Source organism: Spodoptera frugiperda, chromosome 23 (assembly GCF_023101765.2).
Source record: "Spodoptera frugiperda isolate SF20-4 chromosome 23, AGI-APGP_CSIRO_Sfru_2.0, whole genome shotgun sequence".
Lineage (NCBI taxonomy): Eukaryota > Metazoa > Arthropoda > Insecta > Lepidoptera > Noctuidae > Spodoptera > Spodoptera frugiperda.
In genome coordinates, this window is record NC_064234.1 from 105550 (window position 1) to 123759 (window position 18210).

At 35.2% G+C, this 18210-nt stretch overlaps 3 protein-coding genes across 4 annotated transcripts in view; 1 reads left to right on the forward strand and 2 right to left on the reverse strand.

The window, feature by feature from the left end:
- Positions 1-1560: 1560 nt before the first annotated feature.
- Positions 1561-3241, reverse strand: LOC118267146 (ADP-ribosylation factor-like protein 6-interacting protein 1). The gene is made up of 3 exons (XM_035580957.2): positions 3056-3241; positions 2384-2755; positions 1561-2189 (listed from the first exon to the last, which is right to left on the reverse strand). Exons 1-3 carry the CDS (start codon positions 3083-3085, stop codon positions 2004-2006), a joined length of 588 nt encoding a protein of 195 aa, XP_035436850.1. The 5' UTR covers positions 3086-3241; the 3' UTR covers positions 1561-2003.
- Positions 3242-4275: 1034 nt separating this feature from the next.
- LOC118266601 (fatty acid-binding protein) lies at positions 4276-5796 on the reverse strand. 2 transcript variants are annotated; one of them, XM_035580043.2, is made up of 5 exons: positions 5631-5796; positions 5339-5450; positions 4998-5167; positions 4643-4753; positions 4276-4497 (listed from the first exon to the last, which is right to left on the reverse strand). In XM_035580043.2, exons 2-5 carry the CDS (start codon positions 5400-5402, stop codon positions 4438-4440), a joined length of 405 nt encoding a protein of 134 aa, XP_035435936.1. In that variant the 5' UTR covers positions 5403-5450; positions 5631-5796; the 3' UTR covers positions 4276-4437. The 2 variants fall into 2 exon arrangements, with proteins under 2 accessions (XP_035435936.1, XP_035435937.1); XM_035580044.2 differs by lacking the exon at positions 5631-5796 and adding an exon at positions 5520-5586.
- Positions 5797-6934: 1138 nt separating this feature from the next.
- The window catches only part of LOC118266838 (mediator of DNA damage checkpoint protein 1), a 65715-nt gene continuing 54439 nt past the window's right edge, over positions 6935-18210 (forward strand). Inside the window, exons 1-4 of the mRNA XM_050703222.1 lie at positions 6935-7403; positions 13359-13468; positions 15727-15944; positions 16938-17126. Of these exons, the coding sequence (XP_050559179.1) occupies positions 7234-7403; positions 13359-13468; positions 15727-15944; positions 16938-17126 (687 nt within the window). The 5' untranslated portion in view covers positions 6935-7233. The remainder of the gene's footprint in view (positions 7404-13358; positions 13469-15726; positions 15945-16937; positions 17127-18210) is intronic.

Below are 18210 nucleotides of genomic sequence, written 5' to 3' on the forward strand. Positions count from 1 at the left end.
AATTCATATACACATCCAGACCCGAAACAACAATTAGTAGATCACACAAAAATTGATCCATGTGCAAATCAAACCCGCTACTAATCGCTGGTTATATTATCCATAATATTATTGTGCCCATATTGAAGACATTCAATTTCGTAGATAGTAAGAATTATTTTTCTCAATATCGGAAAAAATAGTACCTAAAGTCATAAATAAAACAGTGGAAGACTAGTGGCTGAAATAATGAGGATCATAAAAGTAGTAATAAAATTTATATCATTCACACTCCACCACTGAAGACTCAAGTTACTGTGCACGCACGTGTTGTTGCAGTTCATAAATAATTGAATTCCCATTTATTGTTCTTTCCAGGTACCCACATATAGTTGGAAATTATTTTCTTTGCATTATGAGATTCTGGTTAGTCTATAATTCTGTATAAATTGTCCCATTCTTTTGAACGATATATTACCACAGTATAGATTGATAGACACCAATTAAGGTAGATAGGTGAACGCGTCCTCAGGCCCGCATCGTACGCAACGGATTTTAGTTTGTCTTGTATAGAAACTCATACAATTACGTCCACTGATGCGCATCGTACGCAAAGCATCAACAACAATGCCTACATGCGTACTGATGACTTCATACGGTATGCATACGATGCGTACAATGCGTCCGATGCGTGCGATACGTGCGATACGTCCGATGCGTGCGATACGTCCGATGCGTGCGATACGTCCGATGCGTGCGATACGTCCGATGCGTGCGATACGTCCGATGCGTGCGATACGTCCGATGCTTGCGATACGTCCGATGCGTGCGATACGTCCGATGCGTGCGATACGTCCGATGCGTGCGATACGTCCGATGCGTGCGATACGTCCGATGCGTGCGATACGTCCGATGCGTGCGATACGTCCGATGCGTGCGATACGTCCGATGCGTGCGATACGTCCGATGCGTGCGATACGTCCGATGCGTGCGATACGTCCGATGCGTGCGATACGTCCGATGCGTGCGATACGTCCGATGCGTGCGATACGTCCGATGCGTGCGATACGTCCGATGCGTGCGATACGTCCGATGCGTGCGATACGTCCGATGCGTGCGATACGTCCGATGCGTGCGATACGTCCGATGCGTGCGATACGTCCGATGCGTGCGATACGTCCGATGCGTGCGATACGTCCGATGCGTGCGATACGTCCGATGCGTGCGATACGTCCGATGCGTGCGATATGTCCGATGAGTACGATGCGGGCCTGTGGACGCTTCCTTTTAGCAGGAAAAAGATTCAAATTTTTGTAGGACTGAACTGGTGATTGCTGTCTATAAATATATTTCAAAAAATTAATACATTGTGCAAGCCGACAACAAGTATGCCTTTGCTAACTAGAATTGAATACTCGTTTTTGCCAAATTGATATTTTACTTACTAGCAAAGGTCTTACTTTAATTTTGTTTTATTCAATCAAAGGGTATCTTCAAGAGGACATGGGAATATATGAAAGTAATGGCAAGTATTATTTTTAGTACCTTACAACTCTGAGAAAAATAAAAATTAAATAAAAGTCAGGCTTTGGCTGTTTATTCTCATAAAAGTATAATATCACACATACACAGTAATTTAAAGCTCATAATAAGCTAAGCATAACTTAAAACTTATGACCAGACCAATCACATTAAATATTAAAAGCTACTTAATTTGCATGCCTTACCCTGGTAAGAAAATAGTACCTAAAGTGGTATGAGAAAACGCAATATCTTTTTAATTTAAAGACTGCACCATCTTGCACGAATAGAATTTTATTCTTGGTGCACTAATTTGCAGAAATAGAGGCATTCTGCCCAATATAAATTTTTCATCACTTAGATAATTCTTTTAGAATTTTCGTCTTTTAATATTTATCCTTTACTTGGAACCTATGCCAAATATTTATACCACTCATATCACTCCAGCTACTACTTTCCTGCAGAGGTAAAGGCACACACTAATTACAGCAAAAAAAAAATGTTTATTCAGATTTAATAGTTTTCTGTCCCATGTTGACCATGGACAAGACGGTGTTGAAAATGCCTCTGTTCCGGACTCCAGGCCACAGCAACACGGCAGTAGACACCATGTATAACAAGAATATGTTGTTAATGGAAGAGGCCACCCATGCAAATGTCACCAGCAAGCTGATAGAGAGTATGTAGTACTGAAACAAAAGAAATGCTCGATGAATTATTGTTGATACAAAATTACAAACACCTGTCTGGTATTTGATGTTGGTATGTAGTTTAAACACAAAAAGATACATACTGAATTTTAATGTACATTTTAATTTAGAGTTGAAAGTTTAATTTGGACAAATTCTTGTCATGTAATATTATGATTGAAAATAGAGCTCACCATGCATGGGCTGGTTTCCCTCAATGAATAGAATTGTTGAATATTGTGCAAGCCTTTATTGTAGTTTGCTACAATGCTTTTGCAAATATCTTCGTACATTTTCTCATGATGTCCTGTCCAAGAAGTTGATCCATAGAGTGAATTACAGACCACAGGTACTATGAAGTCCACGAAATTCAGGAATAAGCCAACAACAGCGAATGTTGCAAGAGAGTTTAGGTCCATCAGCCAAATGAGAAAGTATAGAAAAGAGACTGAGCCAACTATAGCACAAGGATGCCACTGTTGTTCCCACAGAATTATAGACTTTAATGGAAGAACAGCCATGCGCCAACCTTCCAAGAACCTTTTCAATTTCTTCACCTGCTGCTCCTGGGGAAAAAAATCATGATTAGTAGTTCCGTATTGTAATTAATGTAGGTAGTATGTTTATCAATTATAAAAGATAGATTTAAGTGAGGTTCTCACACAAACTATATTTAATTTGCCGTAATTTATACAAGGTACTGGACCCCTCGTGCTTAAGTCCGAATCTCTCAATATGATCATTAAAAAATATTAAAAACATGTTCGATGTAAAACAGGCAGATTTCTTGATTTCAGTCTAGGAAGACGCTATTATTTTCTTTGTGCTAATAAGAACTTTTCATTCAGTTATTAATTTCCACTTACTTGGTTTTGGGCAACTGTATTCTCTGGCATTTTGGCAGTACAAATCTTACAGTAGACAGCGCAACAGTAACTTTAGGTGATTCGCAAAAATTAAATAAACTGTCCAACGCACCTTCAAAACAATAAAATCAAATCAATCGAAACTGTACGAAAGAGTGATTAAAATGGAAATAATTTCTGATGATACTTTCAATCGGAAATAGCGATGGGTTTTCCTACAAGTTAGAAAGGGAAAGAAGCAAAATGACGAGACATTTTACATTGGTCGGATTTACAAAATGTCAAAAAAAGAAATGTGTTCAGCTGACAGCTGTAAACACTAGATGGCAGCACAGAACTGCACATCGACAGTAATATAACCTAACACCTGGTATTTTGGCACAAGAACAAAAACGAACAAAAAATAAAAAAGTTTAATGTACCGTTAATAATGTATATGTTTGTGTATTAATATGTAATGTTTTTTTTTTTTTTTTTTTATGGAACAAACCGGCAATCGAGCAGACGTATTACCTGATGGTAAGCAATCGCCGCCGCCCATGGACACTTGAAACACCAGAGGCGTTACAAGTGCGTTGCCGGCTTTTTGGGAGTTAGGAATTTAAGGGTTGTTGTTCGGGAATCGGGGATGGGGAAGATTGGGAAGGGGGAATTGGGCCTCGGGTAACCTCACTCACACAACGAAACACAACGCAAGCGTTGTTTCACGTCGGTTTTCTGTGAGGCCGTGGTATAACTCCGGTCGAGCCGGCCCATTCGTGCCGAAGCATGGCTCTCCCACACTTTGATGATTTCGTCGTCAATGTATGGTTTTTATATAAAAAGCAGCAAAAAATAATAAATATATCATTGCCATATGACATTATCAATAAACTTAAAAACTTTACACGAACTGTATTATCTTGATGTCGCCTACGTTTTCCAGGGCTAAAATTAACTGCTTGAAAATTTTTAATAATATACATTTTCATTTATATAAATAAATAAAATTCTAGTCAACTTAGTATTTGTATTCAACTCAGTTTGAGCAATCTCTAGATAGATCTCGCTTAGCTGTAGTCCCACGATGTGGGCCAGAAACTGTAGGTATTTAACCATTACTTTGTATAGAAATGACAAAGTACAAGATAAGAGTTTAGTATACTAATAATATTAGCATATCAAGTTCATATGAAGGTCGAAAAATGGAATATTAGCTGTATCAAAAAAAAGACGATACCTATAAGAAAATATATTTATTTAAAATAACATACAAAAGTAAAAAGAAATAAAAATATCAGTTCTCTTATAGCATTCACATATCATTTATAATAATATGTTAAGTATATAATATATTGTTGTTCATTTTGGAAGAAAGAAAATTGTGATGAAGTATTGTTCATTTATTTGACTCTGCGGAAGTAACGTTTGGCAGGGGTGTTAGCTTTCTCGTGGGTCAGAGTCTGAAACACAAGAACATTATTAATATTTTGTTGTAAAATACTTAGTAATATTTTTATAAAAACACACTTGAATAATCATTGGATGATAAGAAATAATCAACCAGTATCTTGTTAAATACATGCAAAAAAAGATAGCTTCACTTACAATGACACACTCATCATCAGTGAACTCGTAGAGGCGACCACATGCAGCGCCAGTGTCTTCCACTACTGACTTAGTTTCAATCTTTTTGTCATCAAGCTTTGTTGTTACACTCTGGAAGTAACAAAAAATAAATTACATGTTTGTCATTTTGCCATACCAACTAGCATGCATCTGTACATTTAGCATTTGTAAACCAAATATTATAAAAAACTGATAGTAACTTTCATTTGTATGTGTAACTTAGTTTGAATTCGTCAATATTTCATAACATTAGCATTCCATTGTCTCTGCCTGGGGGTCCATGAGAGGCAGGTGTCAGTTTATGTATGTATTTAAAAACATATGTTTAACTTACTCTTATTTTCGCATTAGGCATGTTCTCAATATACTCCTCTCCCAATTTGAACTTGTTTTCAACTGTTCTCATCAAGGAAATATTTTTGATTGCCATCTGATCGCCATCCACAGATATCTCCATCAGTGGTGATGACATTGCCATCATCTTGCGGCCCATGTATGGGACACCTGTTACAATAACAATACTTATTATTGAATGTAGAACATAACATGTAGTTATATTGTAAAAACAATGGCAGTTCCATCAAATGTTTTGCAATTGGTGCCAAATTATTATTTATAGTTTAATGATTTAGCACATTTATTAGGAGCACAAGAGTTATTAATAAAAACACGTACCGACGGCACTGAAATAGTCGTCAATGTCTTCATTCTTGTAATGTTGATACTTTCCGGCAATCATCGTCGCTTACTTACTAACGTTTTCCCTTGCCAACAACTGTATGAGATCCTGCAAAATTAGAAAAATCTGATTTAATTACCATTTTTATCTTATCAAACTAATTTATCAATCACGTACGTTCAAAATGGGCAGTTGTTGATAATGCACTAGTGATAAGAAACAATGATGCAAACGAGAAAATCAAAGATCTTACTGCTACGACAAAGAAATAATGAAAATAGACAGTACCTGCACGGTCACAGTCACACTGCCCAATGACTGGAAATATTTACACAAGGAATTAATTTATTTGTGCGAAGTTTAAAAATTTACTTTGTCCGCTTTTATAAGCATTGTCAAGTCAACTGTCAAATTCTAATAAGACTAAACTGTCATCATGACAATCAGAATAACATCAAGGACGTTAGAGAAGCCTACGTGGTCTGAATAAATCTATCGATAACATTGTGACCTTAACCCTTTATTTTGACCTTAAAATTATATAACAGTTTTTTTTGTTTTGTCGTTAAGTTAGAATTTAATAATTATCGTTATCAAACCAAAAAACAAAATATAATAAACAACTAATTAAAAAAGTTCACACTGGTTCTCTGTACTGGTTAATTACTTACAATATAAGATCTCAGCCTTAATTTATTGTATAAATAAATATGTCTTATTAATTCATTAAATATCATTTAAATCGTTTCGTAACTTTGCGGCTGTCACAAGCCGTAAGCCCGCACAGCACATTACTTACAATTAAAAGAAATGGGGCTCACCAAATGTAAGTTAGGTAGAGGATTTTTGTCTAATCACAATAACTGTCAAATATTTAATGTCCAATGATGTGACACTAGCTAATTCCCTATTGGACGAAGAACGAGAGGTTTACACAAGCGCCATCTGACACAGGTGAGCAAAAATACGGAAGACTCACGATTCCGTTGGTTGGTTGGTTGAAGTTAGCAACTTCAAATAAGGCAAAATTTTTATTGTTTATGTAAATTTAAAACTGCTGGTAGGAAAAACCAGTTGGAAATATAAATCTAACAGCAATAAATAATAGTTTTTTAGATCTAAACTGAACAAAAAGTATAATATGAATGATTAATTAATCCTTGTGGTTTTTTATCGCACGTAACAATAAATCACAATATTGATTGATTATTCGCAAAAATATTCAGTTTTCTTTTTCAATTTCGAGTTTTTCGCTTCTCGCTGAGTCGCTGTATAAAAATTCAAATAAAACGCCACAATCAAGCTGTCGTGCTTGTTGCAACTCTATACTGTCAGACATTCACGTCGATAAAAATGCGTTCTGAAACTATGTTTGCCTTAATTTTTTTATTTCATTAGTGTTTCAAAATATTTCATAAATATTGTTTATATGAATCAATAAAATAAATGATAATTGAATTATATGTATTATTTGTAATATTTTACTGTTCACAAAGAAAATAAATAAAAACAATATTTATGAATGTAGATTTTAAAATCGTATGTTTCGAATGTTATCGGGTGTGGATTTTTTTGGTGGAACAGATAATTTATTTATTCTAAATGGGATGTGACAACAAGAGTAGAAGTATGAACGAGATGTGATGATTTCTGTGTTTTGATCACGAAATACTGTTGAGATTAGTGCAAATATTAAAATAAGTTATTTCTATAATGTGGTGACAAATTTTCCTGTAGTGAAAGAGTGTTTCATATTTACTAAATAGTTCTATTTCGTAGGAAGGCTCCGACTTTGCTCCAATTTAGCTTGTAATCATTTACAAGTGTTTGTTGATCGATTATTGACACGATATTATTAAGTTTACTCTTAATTTCGAACGAATTAACGAAAATGGGTGAGAAAGAAGATTATTTGACGTCGTACCGAGTGTTTTTTGAAAACTTTGCGGCTACTGTTAACCCAGAGGACCAGTTGCCCGTGCATATCGCAGGGTATACCATCACGGAATCGGAACTACCCGGTGAAGTTCTCTACTGGACAACTCAATATCTGAGTGAAAAGTGAGTAGTTTTTGGTAACATAGTTTAAAGGATAAAGGTTCCTGTGTGTTATATTGCTAGAACCAATTAGATAAGGCAATCAGAGCTGTGACTGCAATGTTGAATCATAGTGATAAGGAGATATAGGGAAAGAAATGGCTTGATATTTGTTTATACTGTGTATATGTTATGCAACTACCTGTCATACTAAAATTCTTATTACAAAGACTAGAATTCTAATAGGCATTCAGGAATGTCCTCATATTCTTATTAATGCACAATAGATCCTAACTAGAATATAATTCTTTACAAGAATTGGACAATAGTTATTGAATTTAGCCTAAAAGTCTGAGATTTATATACTGACTTGTAACTTAGATCTACCTTATTTTTTCTATTAAGCATAAATTTACTTTTGGAGGTATTATTTTAATCAATTGGATTTCCTTATAAGAATTAACATCATAAGAATAAATAATTCCAATTGGTTTTTATAATACCTCTAAAAATGGGCAAAAAGTATTTAAATCTTACAAAATACTACTAACTAGTTAGTATGGGTAAACTGGAACTCAAATGTAATCACTTTTTTACAACTATATCTAGTTAAACCTCATTACTATTCTACCCACTTGGCAACATACTTATTTTTAAAATAAATACAAATTAATAATTTGATTATTTCCTAGCCTGCCCTTCCATAATTATACCATGTAATCTAGGATAGTAATTATTTAAAATGCTTCACCAAAAAAATTGTAAAACATGCAAATCCCAAACTATAAATCGCTTGCTTATAAACGATTTTTCTCATACAAATGTACCAAACTACTATTCATTTATTTATAACTGACTAGAGAGTCGTATGGAGAGTTATCCCATTTTACTGAAATAAAAACATATAATGTTATTAACAGTTTGGCATTTTATTCACTTCACAGAAGACTGCAGAAGTTTATATTACTTTTAAAATATGGAGTTGTTAATTTTACTGGTTATTTGGTAATTTTATTTTCCCTATTATGACACACATTATCCTATAAGCCATTGTACAATACCTGTGCTTATTATGAATTTTCCTATTCATAATGTCTATTACCCACTTATTACATAAGTAGGCTTGTAGTTAGTTAATATAACAAGGAATTGTCAATAGGCCATTAACCTTTAAAGGCACGGGACCACCTTTTGTTCTACACTCTGCACACTAAACATTTGTACAAGTGCTTTTTTGTTGTCATGCCTTTTGTTTACAAAACATAACAATAGTCATCACCAAATATTTCGTGATATCAGATGAATAATAATAGTCGCGTGGTCATTATTGCATATAATTATGGAGGTGGGTTAAAAAATAATTCCTGCTTGCTTAACAGTTTTATGGTTGGCGGGTCATATGGGGCGCGTTACTCATCCCGGCCGCATGGCGCGTGGCAGTGTGATCAAACACTAACCACACGTATACCGCGTACCTGCTTACGCACCTTACTACTATGTAGCGCGGAAAACTACGACGATGCGTCATATCACTTTGGAAACTGTCAGATTACCCACATAAAAAATATGGGTAATGCCTCGTCACTCGTCACACAAACACGCCTTTGTATCCTTATATATCTTATATATGTATTAACTATAGAAGTATACGTAATGTATGACCAATTCAATACATAACTACAACCAACATGTGTTCCAATGGTTGTATGGTTTCTTGTATCTCACACAATTTACCCACCCAATATCTAAATTAAACGTCGATTAACAGGTCGGAAAGTAAACAATATTTCGTGTTCATATTGCAAAATGTACATTACGTGAATATTACGTGTTAATTGTTTCTTCATCTGCAAGTGAACTAGACTAGAAAGATATTACAATTGTCGGTATTACATCGCAGCTCGCAGGAGTTACCTACTTTGTAGTCATTCTTATTAGTAATACACAATTACTACGGAATTAGGAAACAAGATAACGGACGGGTGTCTAGTTATCTGCCAGATTATAAATTTAACTTAGCTACAACAGCCGATTCAATGATTCATTCCCGCCGAGCCCTTTACTTGAACCTAACAACTGACGCCTTGTCTTATAGTTAACGTGTAATTTACTGGACGCTCCATTTAACCCGGCGTATGCTGTAACACGGCGTAAATTGTGTGTTACGGTGCCGCTGACCATTTAGTCTTGCATAATATCGCATACACCGAAACAAACGGTACATTTTACATACATAATCCAATATTCCAAAGTATCTATATTGCTATCAGAAAAAAATATTACAATGATTTATGTTTATCAGTAGTTATGCAAAATTTCATCCACATCCGCCCAGTAGTTTTACGTAAATGAGTAATAAACTCACAAATCGACAAACGCAAAAATTGGTTCCATGTATCCAATAAACGTAGTTTTAATAACATAGACAAATATCTTATTCAATGTCGAATAATTCAAAGTAAATATTATTTGTTTACACGTATCTGAGCTTTTCTAGCAGACAGAATAATTTAACACCACAGGAGATTGCTAACTCGTGAGAAAAACGTTTGAATGCCATATCAATAAAACGTCAGCATTTACTGGTTAGGCTTTGTTTGAAACTCTAAACTCGTGAGACGAGGGTTCAAACAATCATAACAATGAACTCTCCTGTCGACTTTGCAAAGTCTAGTGACTAACCAAATTAATGTTTTAGTAAAATTTCAAATATCGATTGACCTAATACGTCTAGAACATCTTGCAGCGAGCTTAAAATAGTCTTGCGAAACTTGGCAATCTATGAAGACTGAGGTCATCAATTCGAATCATCCGTCTGTCTGCATTTGCATTTGCACGGACCTAGAAAATGTTGATTATACTTTCTCTTGAGGAAGATTTCGATTGTAATAGAGCGAACATAATTTCTCTAGGGCCTGTGGGTTGAGGTCGTAGGATTGGTACCCTCGATGCATAAATTGGCGCGCGAGACCGCGTGGGTAGATGCGGATGCTCGTGATAGTAATGCGAACCCATGTCAACGCTCTGTGCACTGTTGACTCCTCAAACATTTACAATTCATTTTCAAAAATATCTTTCCGAAATTTTTGGCTTTTCAAACAAAAGTAAAGAAAATTGACGCCGCCTAAAGAACCGACGCTGCATATTAAGTATATTTAATTATTTGGCAAAAAATAAAACGGAAATCTCTGATTGACCGAGCTTCAATAAGCTTACAAACAATTCTAAGCTTCCTTTTCCTGAGACGATACAAAAAAGAAAGAATGAAAAATTTTTAAACTAGGCATTTGTTTGCTTGTTGATAATGTTCGCGGTATTTTAAAACTTTACAATTTACGTACAATTTGTTTTACTAACCGGAATACCGAGAATCAGCTCCAGCCAAACTTACGTTGCGTCCTTGTGAACAAATATAATCTACGGTATACGACAGTTATGCCTGAAATATTGTGTCAACTCAGAGAGAAGTACATGCATTCGTTTTAAGAACAGGGTCATCGACCTCTTTATGTATTGTACAGACAGACGTACACGTCCGCATTTTATTTTATAACTACAACGCCATCGAAACCGAGGGAAACTAACATATGTTCCTGTGATGTGAACGCCCGCCTGGTTTGTTTACCAACCGCTTTCATTGATTCGATAGTCTACGTTGTCTACTGCACAATGTATTTCTTCTAGCGGGTTTTATTAGTTCGGCTGTTGCCAGTCTGTTTTCTATCCCAAGCGCCCTGACGTACAAGTTTGTATTTTAGTTTTACGTTAACACTATTGGTGGTTTCCGGGCGACAAGCTTCCCATGGAGCAGAATCTGTAGCTCCTAATGTATTTCTATATCCGGCTTAACACTTAACGCTAGTCAACTTTTGATATAATTGTGCGAACTATTGTCGATGTATGGGCCAACGGTCGTCTACACTCCGCAATCATAAAGAAAAACAGGTTTTCGCAAAGTTAAGAAGGCTGTTTCTGCCGTCTACCTGAATTCCTAAGTCGCCTTTGCGCCTTACACGAATCACTAAGGAAGAGAAGGCCTGCTCTATTTATTAACAGAATTCTTACAGAACAAAACACATTTCCAGTCTGATTAGGATCGCACAAAATCTGATAAGAAATGAGTATTGATCTTCATCGTTTTTATTTTATCTTATCAACATCATTTCATCGTTTGTTAACTAGACATTAATTTACGTACTCATGTATTCATATACTTTCATATCAGGTTCACTTGTTTTACAAATATTGATTTAGCTACTCGAGATAAAATACAAATACACATTTCTTTGAAGTGATATGTGTGGACGCGGTGCATGAATAACAAATTCACCTACATGAGCTGTCTCGCCTAAGTCGCCTAAAACTGGAAGAGTGGGTTGTAATACTTGCGGAATAGGTGTCTATTTTTGAGAACGACTTTAATATAATCAAAACATTACATTTAAAATGAGTTTCGCACGCTATTTTATTCATCAGAATACTTATTTCCTACGCTCAATGCTCGAAAACGGCGGTGACTGCATTCACTGTTTTGCAGATGACATGACATTCACAACAGGCTTGCATGATTAAAATGTTTGAATACTTATATATTTATTATATTCCACAATATTATCAAATGGTCTATGTCTATAATACATACACAAAATTACCACTGTAACTCAGCAATGAAATAATACTCGTATAGTTACGCTATGTTTACGTAGACGATCAAGTCTTTACACGTGCTTATTATAAACACTAATCTATCAACTTGATGTTTTTATTGAGCTAACCATCTTAATGAAAGCGTCTGCCAATAGTATTTGTTGATACATTTTAGCCATTTGCCAACTAAAGTGAATTGTATTGAGTTTGTAGTTACTGAATCTAAATTAACTCTATAGTTTTAGTATTCCTAAATGATTGTACGTTGTCGAGTCCATTTATATAAAGCTTTACTACAGACTTGATAATTATACTTTGAATTACTCTGTTACGCATTTAGCGGCTCGTTTTTTTACCTTTCGCAGCTGTTAACGCTTTTGGCCATTGTTGGCTTCACGGAAATTCATTATAACTAAATAAAAAGCCCATTGTGGACAAAAAATGATTGGTGTTGTACTTGCGTACTGTGTACAAAAGTACAAACTTATTGGCTGAGTGTAAAACTAGTTTTTATATTTGTTTTATCGTTCGAATCGATAACGGTATCATAGTATCGGGTTGTCGCATTCGTTGTTATTGTTTTGCTGGAAATCCGGAATCGGATATCTTAAGATAATCTGTGATTGTGAGTGATTTACTTTCCGCGAAGCTCCTTATAAAATATGATGCCTTTGTTTTGTTTATCTCTTGTACAGTGCAAAGGAGAACAATTGATCATGCATTCGCATTCCTTTTTAATCTCATTCGTTTAATGAATTTTTATCTTTACACTGTCATAAACAAACTTCTTTGTTATCCTTCTTTTGTTTGCTTTTTCTTAATTTTACCTTTATACACAGAAATTATTAGAATCAACCTCTAACCGCCATATGAATATTAGTTAACATGAATTGAGATTACATTAATGTCATCAATTAAGTCTTATTGGCCAATATGACTTTCTTAATTGAATAAAGGAGGTTATATTAAAATTGATATCCTTAACTGCCATAATAAGGTACTCCCTCTTAGAGGGGTTTCCCTTAATTTTAGCAGACATTTGAGGATTATAATTAGGTTACCAAAAAAGTTGAAAGCTAACAGCTTACTTCTTAGTAGGTGGTCGCAGTTTTAGTACATAACTGAGCCCATCTACTAATAGGTTACTCTCTCCTTATTTAACGCACTAGTTACATCAATCGGTGATACATGGTTTAATTGCCAAACAAAATCACATTTTCAATTCTTGTTATCGTTTGGAATACATCGCTGTAATACCTGCATATGGTAGGAATGTGTCTGATATTCTTCTCTTCTTGTGATGCCAATAATGTTGTCGTTTTTTGTTTACAGACAATGTCCTCTGACACTGATGACACCGCTGCGGCGGATTATTCTTGACGAGGTGCGAGTAGCATCGAAGAAACAACCCAATGAATTTGGGTACAAATCTGACGAATCAGGTATGTTATACTATTTTCATCCTTAACACCGTTATAATAAAACATCTATCATTTTCTAACGGACAATTAACTCCCAAAAATAGACGCAACATTTCCTTTTTAAGAAAAATATAATTCCAACCAAAATGGCTATGTGAGTTTATATCATTAGTGACTAGAAGTTTGCGACATACTACCATAGGTGAACCTAGATAAATGGCATTCTGTGAGCCTTGACGTCTGATGAAATCACTATAACGAAAGAAAAAGTCTTTGCGGTTAAACCTTTTATGGTTATACCTACATGTAACATACATATCTTCTGTTTCATAAATAATTCTTATAGACTGAGTACAGTCCCTTTCAGTTTAATAGTTCGTGAAAGCATCGCCGCAGACAGATATAAACGCGCCCCATATTTTATTCTATGCAGGATAGGTACTACATTTTCTTATTTATGGCAATTTCATGCGCAACGCTGCCCGATTGAATCCGACGTTAAGTAATGGATAGTGGATCCTAAATATCGATTTATCACTTGTCCTAGTTCACGATACTTCATTGAATCGTTGGTTCTTTTCAGAGAAAATAAGCCCATTGTAATCAATGAGTTATGGGAAATCTGTCCGCATAAAAATAATATAACATCTTTCTTTAGCTATTGATTTTAAAGTTGTAATGCATACGGATTATACTCGTTACGAACCAATTTATGGAACTACTTGCGAGTCCAGTAGCCATTTATGATCTATTATGGTTATGTAACGATCCATCATATACTTTGATGCTCTGACGCAATAAACATAATTGTATCGATTGAGGAACAAAACCACTTGGCGAGACTTTTATGTGTACCCACTTGCGTAATGTTACCACACTTAACACTTTTAGTGACCATCTTGTAGACAGAGAATAGTATAATGTTGCTATTGTTTAGGGTACCTAGACTAACGCTAGTAGATAATGATATCATACAATCTCTTGTTTATTCTGTTACGTCATTCACACTAAGACGGTAGTGGTCGCTCCGTCCGTACACTCAACTCGATTCTAAATATAATCTAATCGAATATCACTCGATTAATTTTAAATGCACTTACCGCTTCTATCGTTCATAGACTTGAAGAAAGAGGCCAAGAAAATGTAATAGCAGGAAATCGATTGATAGCATGAATGTAATCTCAGGTCATTGTTTATCCTGACTCTTACATTCATTGTTGTCCTGTATTAATTAGTCTCATTTGTAAAGCTTCGACGTATCAGTAGTTGAATGGAACCCTACAGGAATATCAATAGTGGTGTTTGAATGAAGGTTTTAGTGCTGCATTAGAATGCAGTGTCACTGATTTGATATCCACGACGGCACGCGACGCGACGCCTTTAATCAATGACAATACTCGTATAAATCTGTACATCTCTTCCATTTACATTGCTAGGATCGCTCTTGAGATTAACTTATGATTGTAGAAAATTATGGTATTATGTAGTTTCCTTGAACTAACGATGTGGATAAATCACAGTAGGACATCTCTATTAACCTAGTTTTCTATGAAACGCTAGATTTCTAGTACTATGAACTACTACTAGAAATAAATAAGTAAAAATACTACGAGAAAAATGAGTAGAAAAACTTATTCATGATTATGTCATCATCGTCATATTTAAAATCTTTGTCGTAAAAGGAAGGTATTATATTTATTGTCTTTTAGTTATTTTTGTCACAGATTTTGGAACGTACCTATATTTACTCTGCGCATTATTAATGGTAGTTAATTTTCCACGCTACATTTTCCTGGAGTCGTTTATAATAACGTTGATTTATTTATTTAACTTTTTCCTATTGGTCAGCGAAACTAGTACCTACCCAAGTACTGTAAATACTCACTGGTTTGTTTTAAAACATTTGATATGATGTGAGATTTGTGGTTACATTACACATGATCAATTTATTTTTTAAAAGGCAAGATATTCATAGAAATGTAACTTTTAGATAAATGCTTTTCCTACGCGTTGTAGGGTTACCGACATTAGTTACATAATAAACAAATGGAAAGGTGACGGAAAGTCTCGCCACCTACTGCAACGCTCATATACCTACTATTTACCTAATTGGAAGCGCGAAGGATTTCAATTGAATGAATTAAATCCAGTGCAAATTACCTAGTTATACGACTATGCAAGCAATTTATGTTCTTAGTTCCATAATTAATAGGTGAGAAGCTTATTCCACAATACAGAAATAATCATAATTATCTAAACCTTCTCTCTCCTCATTCCAGTGTACATAGCCCTTCGGTTGATGCAAGCAGTGACTGCCCGCGTCAACGACGTCTGCCTCCGGTACTTAGACAACTCGAAACTGGACACCCTCCCACCCCCACCGCCTCTCGACCAACGCGACCTAAAGACTGTATCATGTGCCACCAAGAATTCACGACGCGTCATGGAAGACCGACATGTGGAAATCGGAAATTTAGAAGCGCTTTTTGGAATTAATGTAAGTGTCATTGAAGGGGCATTCGTATCAAGCTGACGTAATATTTTCTTTGAAAATGTAGGTGGAGTTGCCAAATTCATTATTATTTGATGATTCGTCAGGCAAGTCATACGGAAAACACTGTATAAGTGCATAACTATTAAGAATTTTGGAAATAAAGTGGTATCTAATTTTCCTGCCCATGAAACATTTACCATATACTGTAAAAAGTCTGCTGCATTGTACAGATTTTATGTGGTGCTATTATATTTCAGCCATTAAATCCTAGAAGCTAGAAAAATAACATTCATCCGAGGATCATCCTCGCAAGTGCATAGCGCAATATACATATAATAATTTCTACATTTGGCACCGGAACCGGCGTTGTATAAGTTTATGAATTCCCGGTACTTATGAATGGCGTATGCTTCTTTGTTGTACATATAAATATATATAGTACTAGGTACGGTATGGTGATGCGGACGACGAAGCAATGGTATGTTTGCCATGTTACACGTGCCCAGTACTTCCTTATTATATCTTTTTCAAGCTACACCTACAGTATTTAATATTGTCATTTCATAGCCCACTTTTTGGCTTAATGAGAGATTTTCTCTCATTCTCTATTTACAATATCTGCATTCACAATACTCATCAACATACAAAATAACGCGTTTTACCCATGTCGTAAAGAAAAACTATAGAGAGCACCACCTGCTATATCCTGTCTGACAATCCCGCCAGTTATAATTACTCCACACGTCTGCACCTGGCCTTTATATATGAATCTCTTTAATAAGGGTTAGCTTACTATCTTTTACGGTATACACTATAGTTTATTTGTGAGTTAAAGGAGTAAAAGAGCAGGCGGGTCACTTGATGGCACGCAATCAGCGCAATAGCGGAGACAAATGCATTGCCGACTTTAAAGAAGAGGGGGAGATTAGGTCTCCGATCTACGCTTATAATTTTCTAACTATTTTTTCCTAATATTGCCTCATTTCACATTTCCAGGCGACAGAATCGACAAGCTTCTATGCAGTGTATGACGGGCACGCCGGCTCAGCGGCGGCGACCTACTGCGCAGCGCACCTACACCAGTACCTGGTAGAAAGTCCACACTTCACCAACGACCTTCGCAGAGCCATGAGGGACGCCTTCCTCAGGACAGATGCAGAGTTCATACGGAAGAGTAATCAGGAGGTAAATTGGTTCTTGAAAATGTTGAGGACTTTTGGTGAACCTGGATTTTTTTTGGGAATTCAGTTTTCTGTCTTAGGATCTAAAATCGGAATAAGAAAGAAAGAGAGAAATAAAAGGAAAGGGTGTAATAAATTAATAATAGTGACTTTATATGTAAATACACGTTAGGTCATACGTATAACAGATGCCTCCTATAGATGCATTTATTTGTTTAGAGTGAAATAAGAAAGGGTGTAATGCTGAGTACTACATCTAATGTTATCGACAAAAAAAAATATTTATATGTAAATACACTTAAACTATTCGTGTACATTTTGGTGATCTTAGGACATAAGTATAACATTAACAGATACCTCCTATAGATACATTTATTCCTGTATAATTTTCCATTTATCATCTTCCACAGATATTCTGTACAATATTAATTTAATAGTTTTAAATAATATTATGTCAGTGGATCCTTTAAACGAACCTAACAATATAAAAAATCCTATTAACATTACCATTCCATATATTTTAAACACATACGATAGCCAATTATGCAAGCCAATTGCACAGCTATTAGACCATAAACAGAAATGACGAACACAGTTTAGTGACACCAACATAAACATATATAATTGTAAAACAAAATGGAAATTCCGAACGCTCAGGGTGACCTCTGTTTATCATTGAAAAAAAAAAAACCGTTACAGTCTCCGCTGAAATGCAACGATAGCAAAAAACCTCGCATAAAATTGATTAAGATTCTTGTGTTCTTGGAATAACTCGGTCTCTGCACAGTCGACTTGTTATTGTTTTGTTTTAGATGTTATTCTATTCTCGCCTTACAGTTTGAATATATTAAGTATAGCGTTACGTTAAATTATCGCAGTCACGTAGGGACGCGGAAATGTAGTCAATATAATATTGTTATGGATGAGTTTTATACTTCTGTTTTATTATATGCCCATTTATAGATATTCAATTGTATGTTGTACTTGATAGAAATTAATTTAGAACTTGAGTCACTCCTGCTACACTACTTAAGGAGCCCTAAAAATAATGTTTATTTATTTATTTTATACTTTATTGCACACATACA

Coding starts and splice junctions, on each gene's coding strand:
- LOC118267146 (XM_035580957.2), bottom strand. CDS start 3,085: ATGCCAGAGAATACAGTTGCCCAAAACCAA. Junction 2,756..3,055: donor ATACAGTTGCCCAAAACCAA/GTAAGTGGAAAT, acceptor TTTTTTCCCCAG/GAGCAGCAGGTGAAGAAATT. Junction 2,190..2,383: donor GGGAAACCAGCCCATGCATG/GTGAGCTCTATT, acceptor CTTTTGTTTCAG/TACTACATACTCTCTATCAG.
- LOC118266601 (XM_035580043.2), bottom strand. CDS start 5,402: ATGATTGCCGGAAAGTATCAACATTACAAGAATGAAGACATTGACGAC. Junction 5,168..5,338: donor CGACTATTTCAGTGCCGTCG/GTACGTGTTTTT, acceptor TTATTGTAACAG/GTGTCCCATACATGGGCCGC. Junction 4,498..4,642: donor CTGATGATGAGTGTGTCATT/GTAAGTGAAGCT, acceptor CTTGTGTTTCAG/ACTCTGACCCACGAGAAAGC.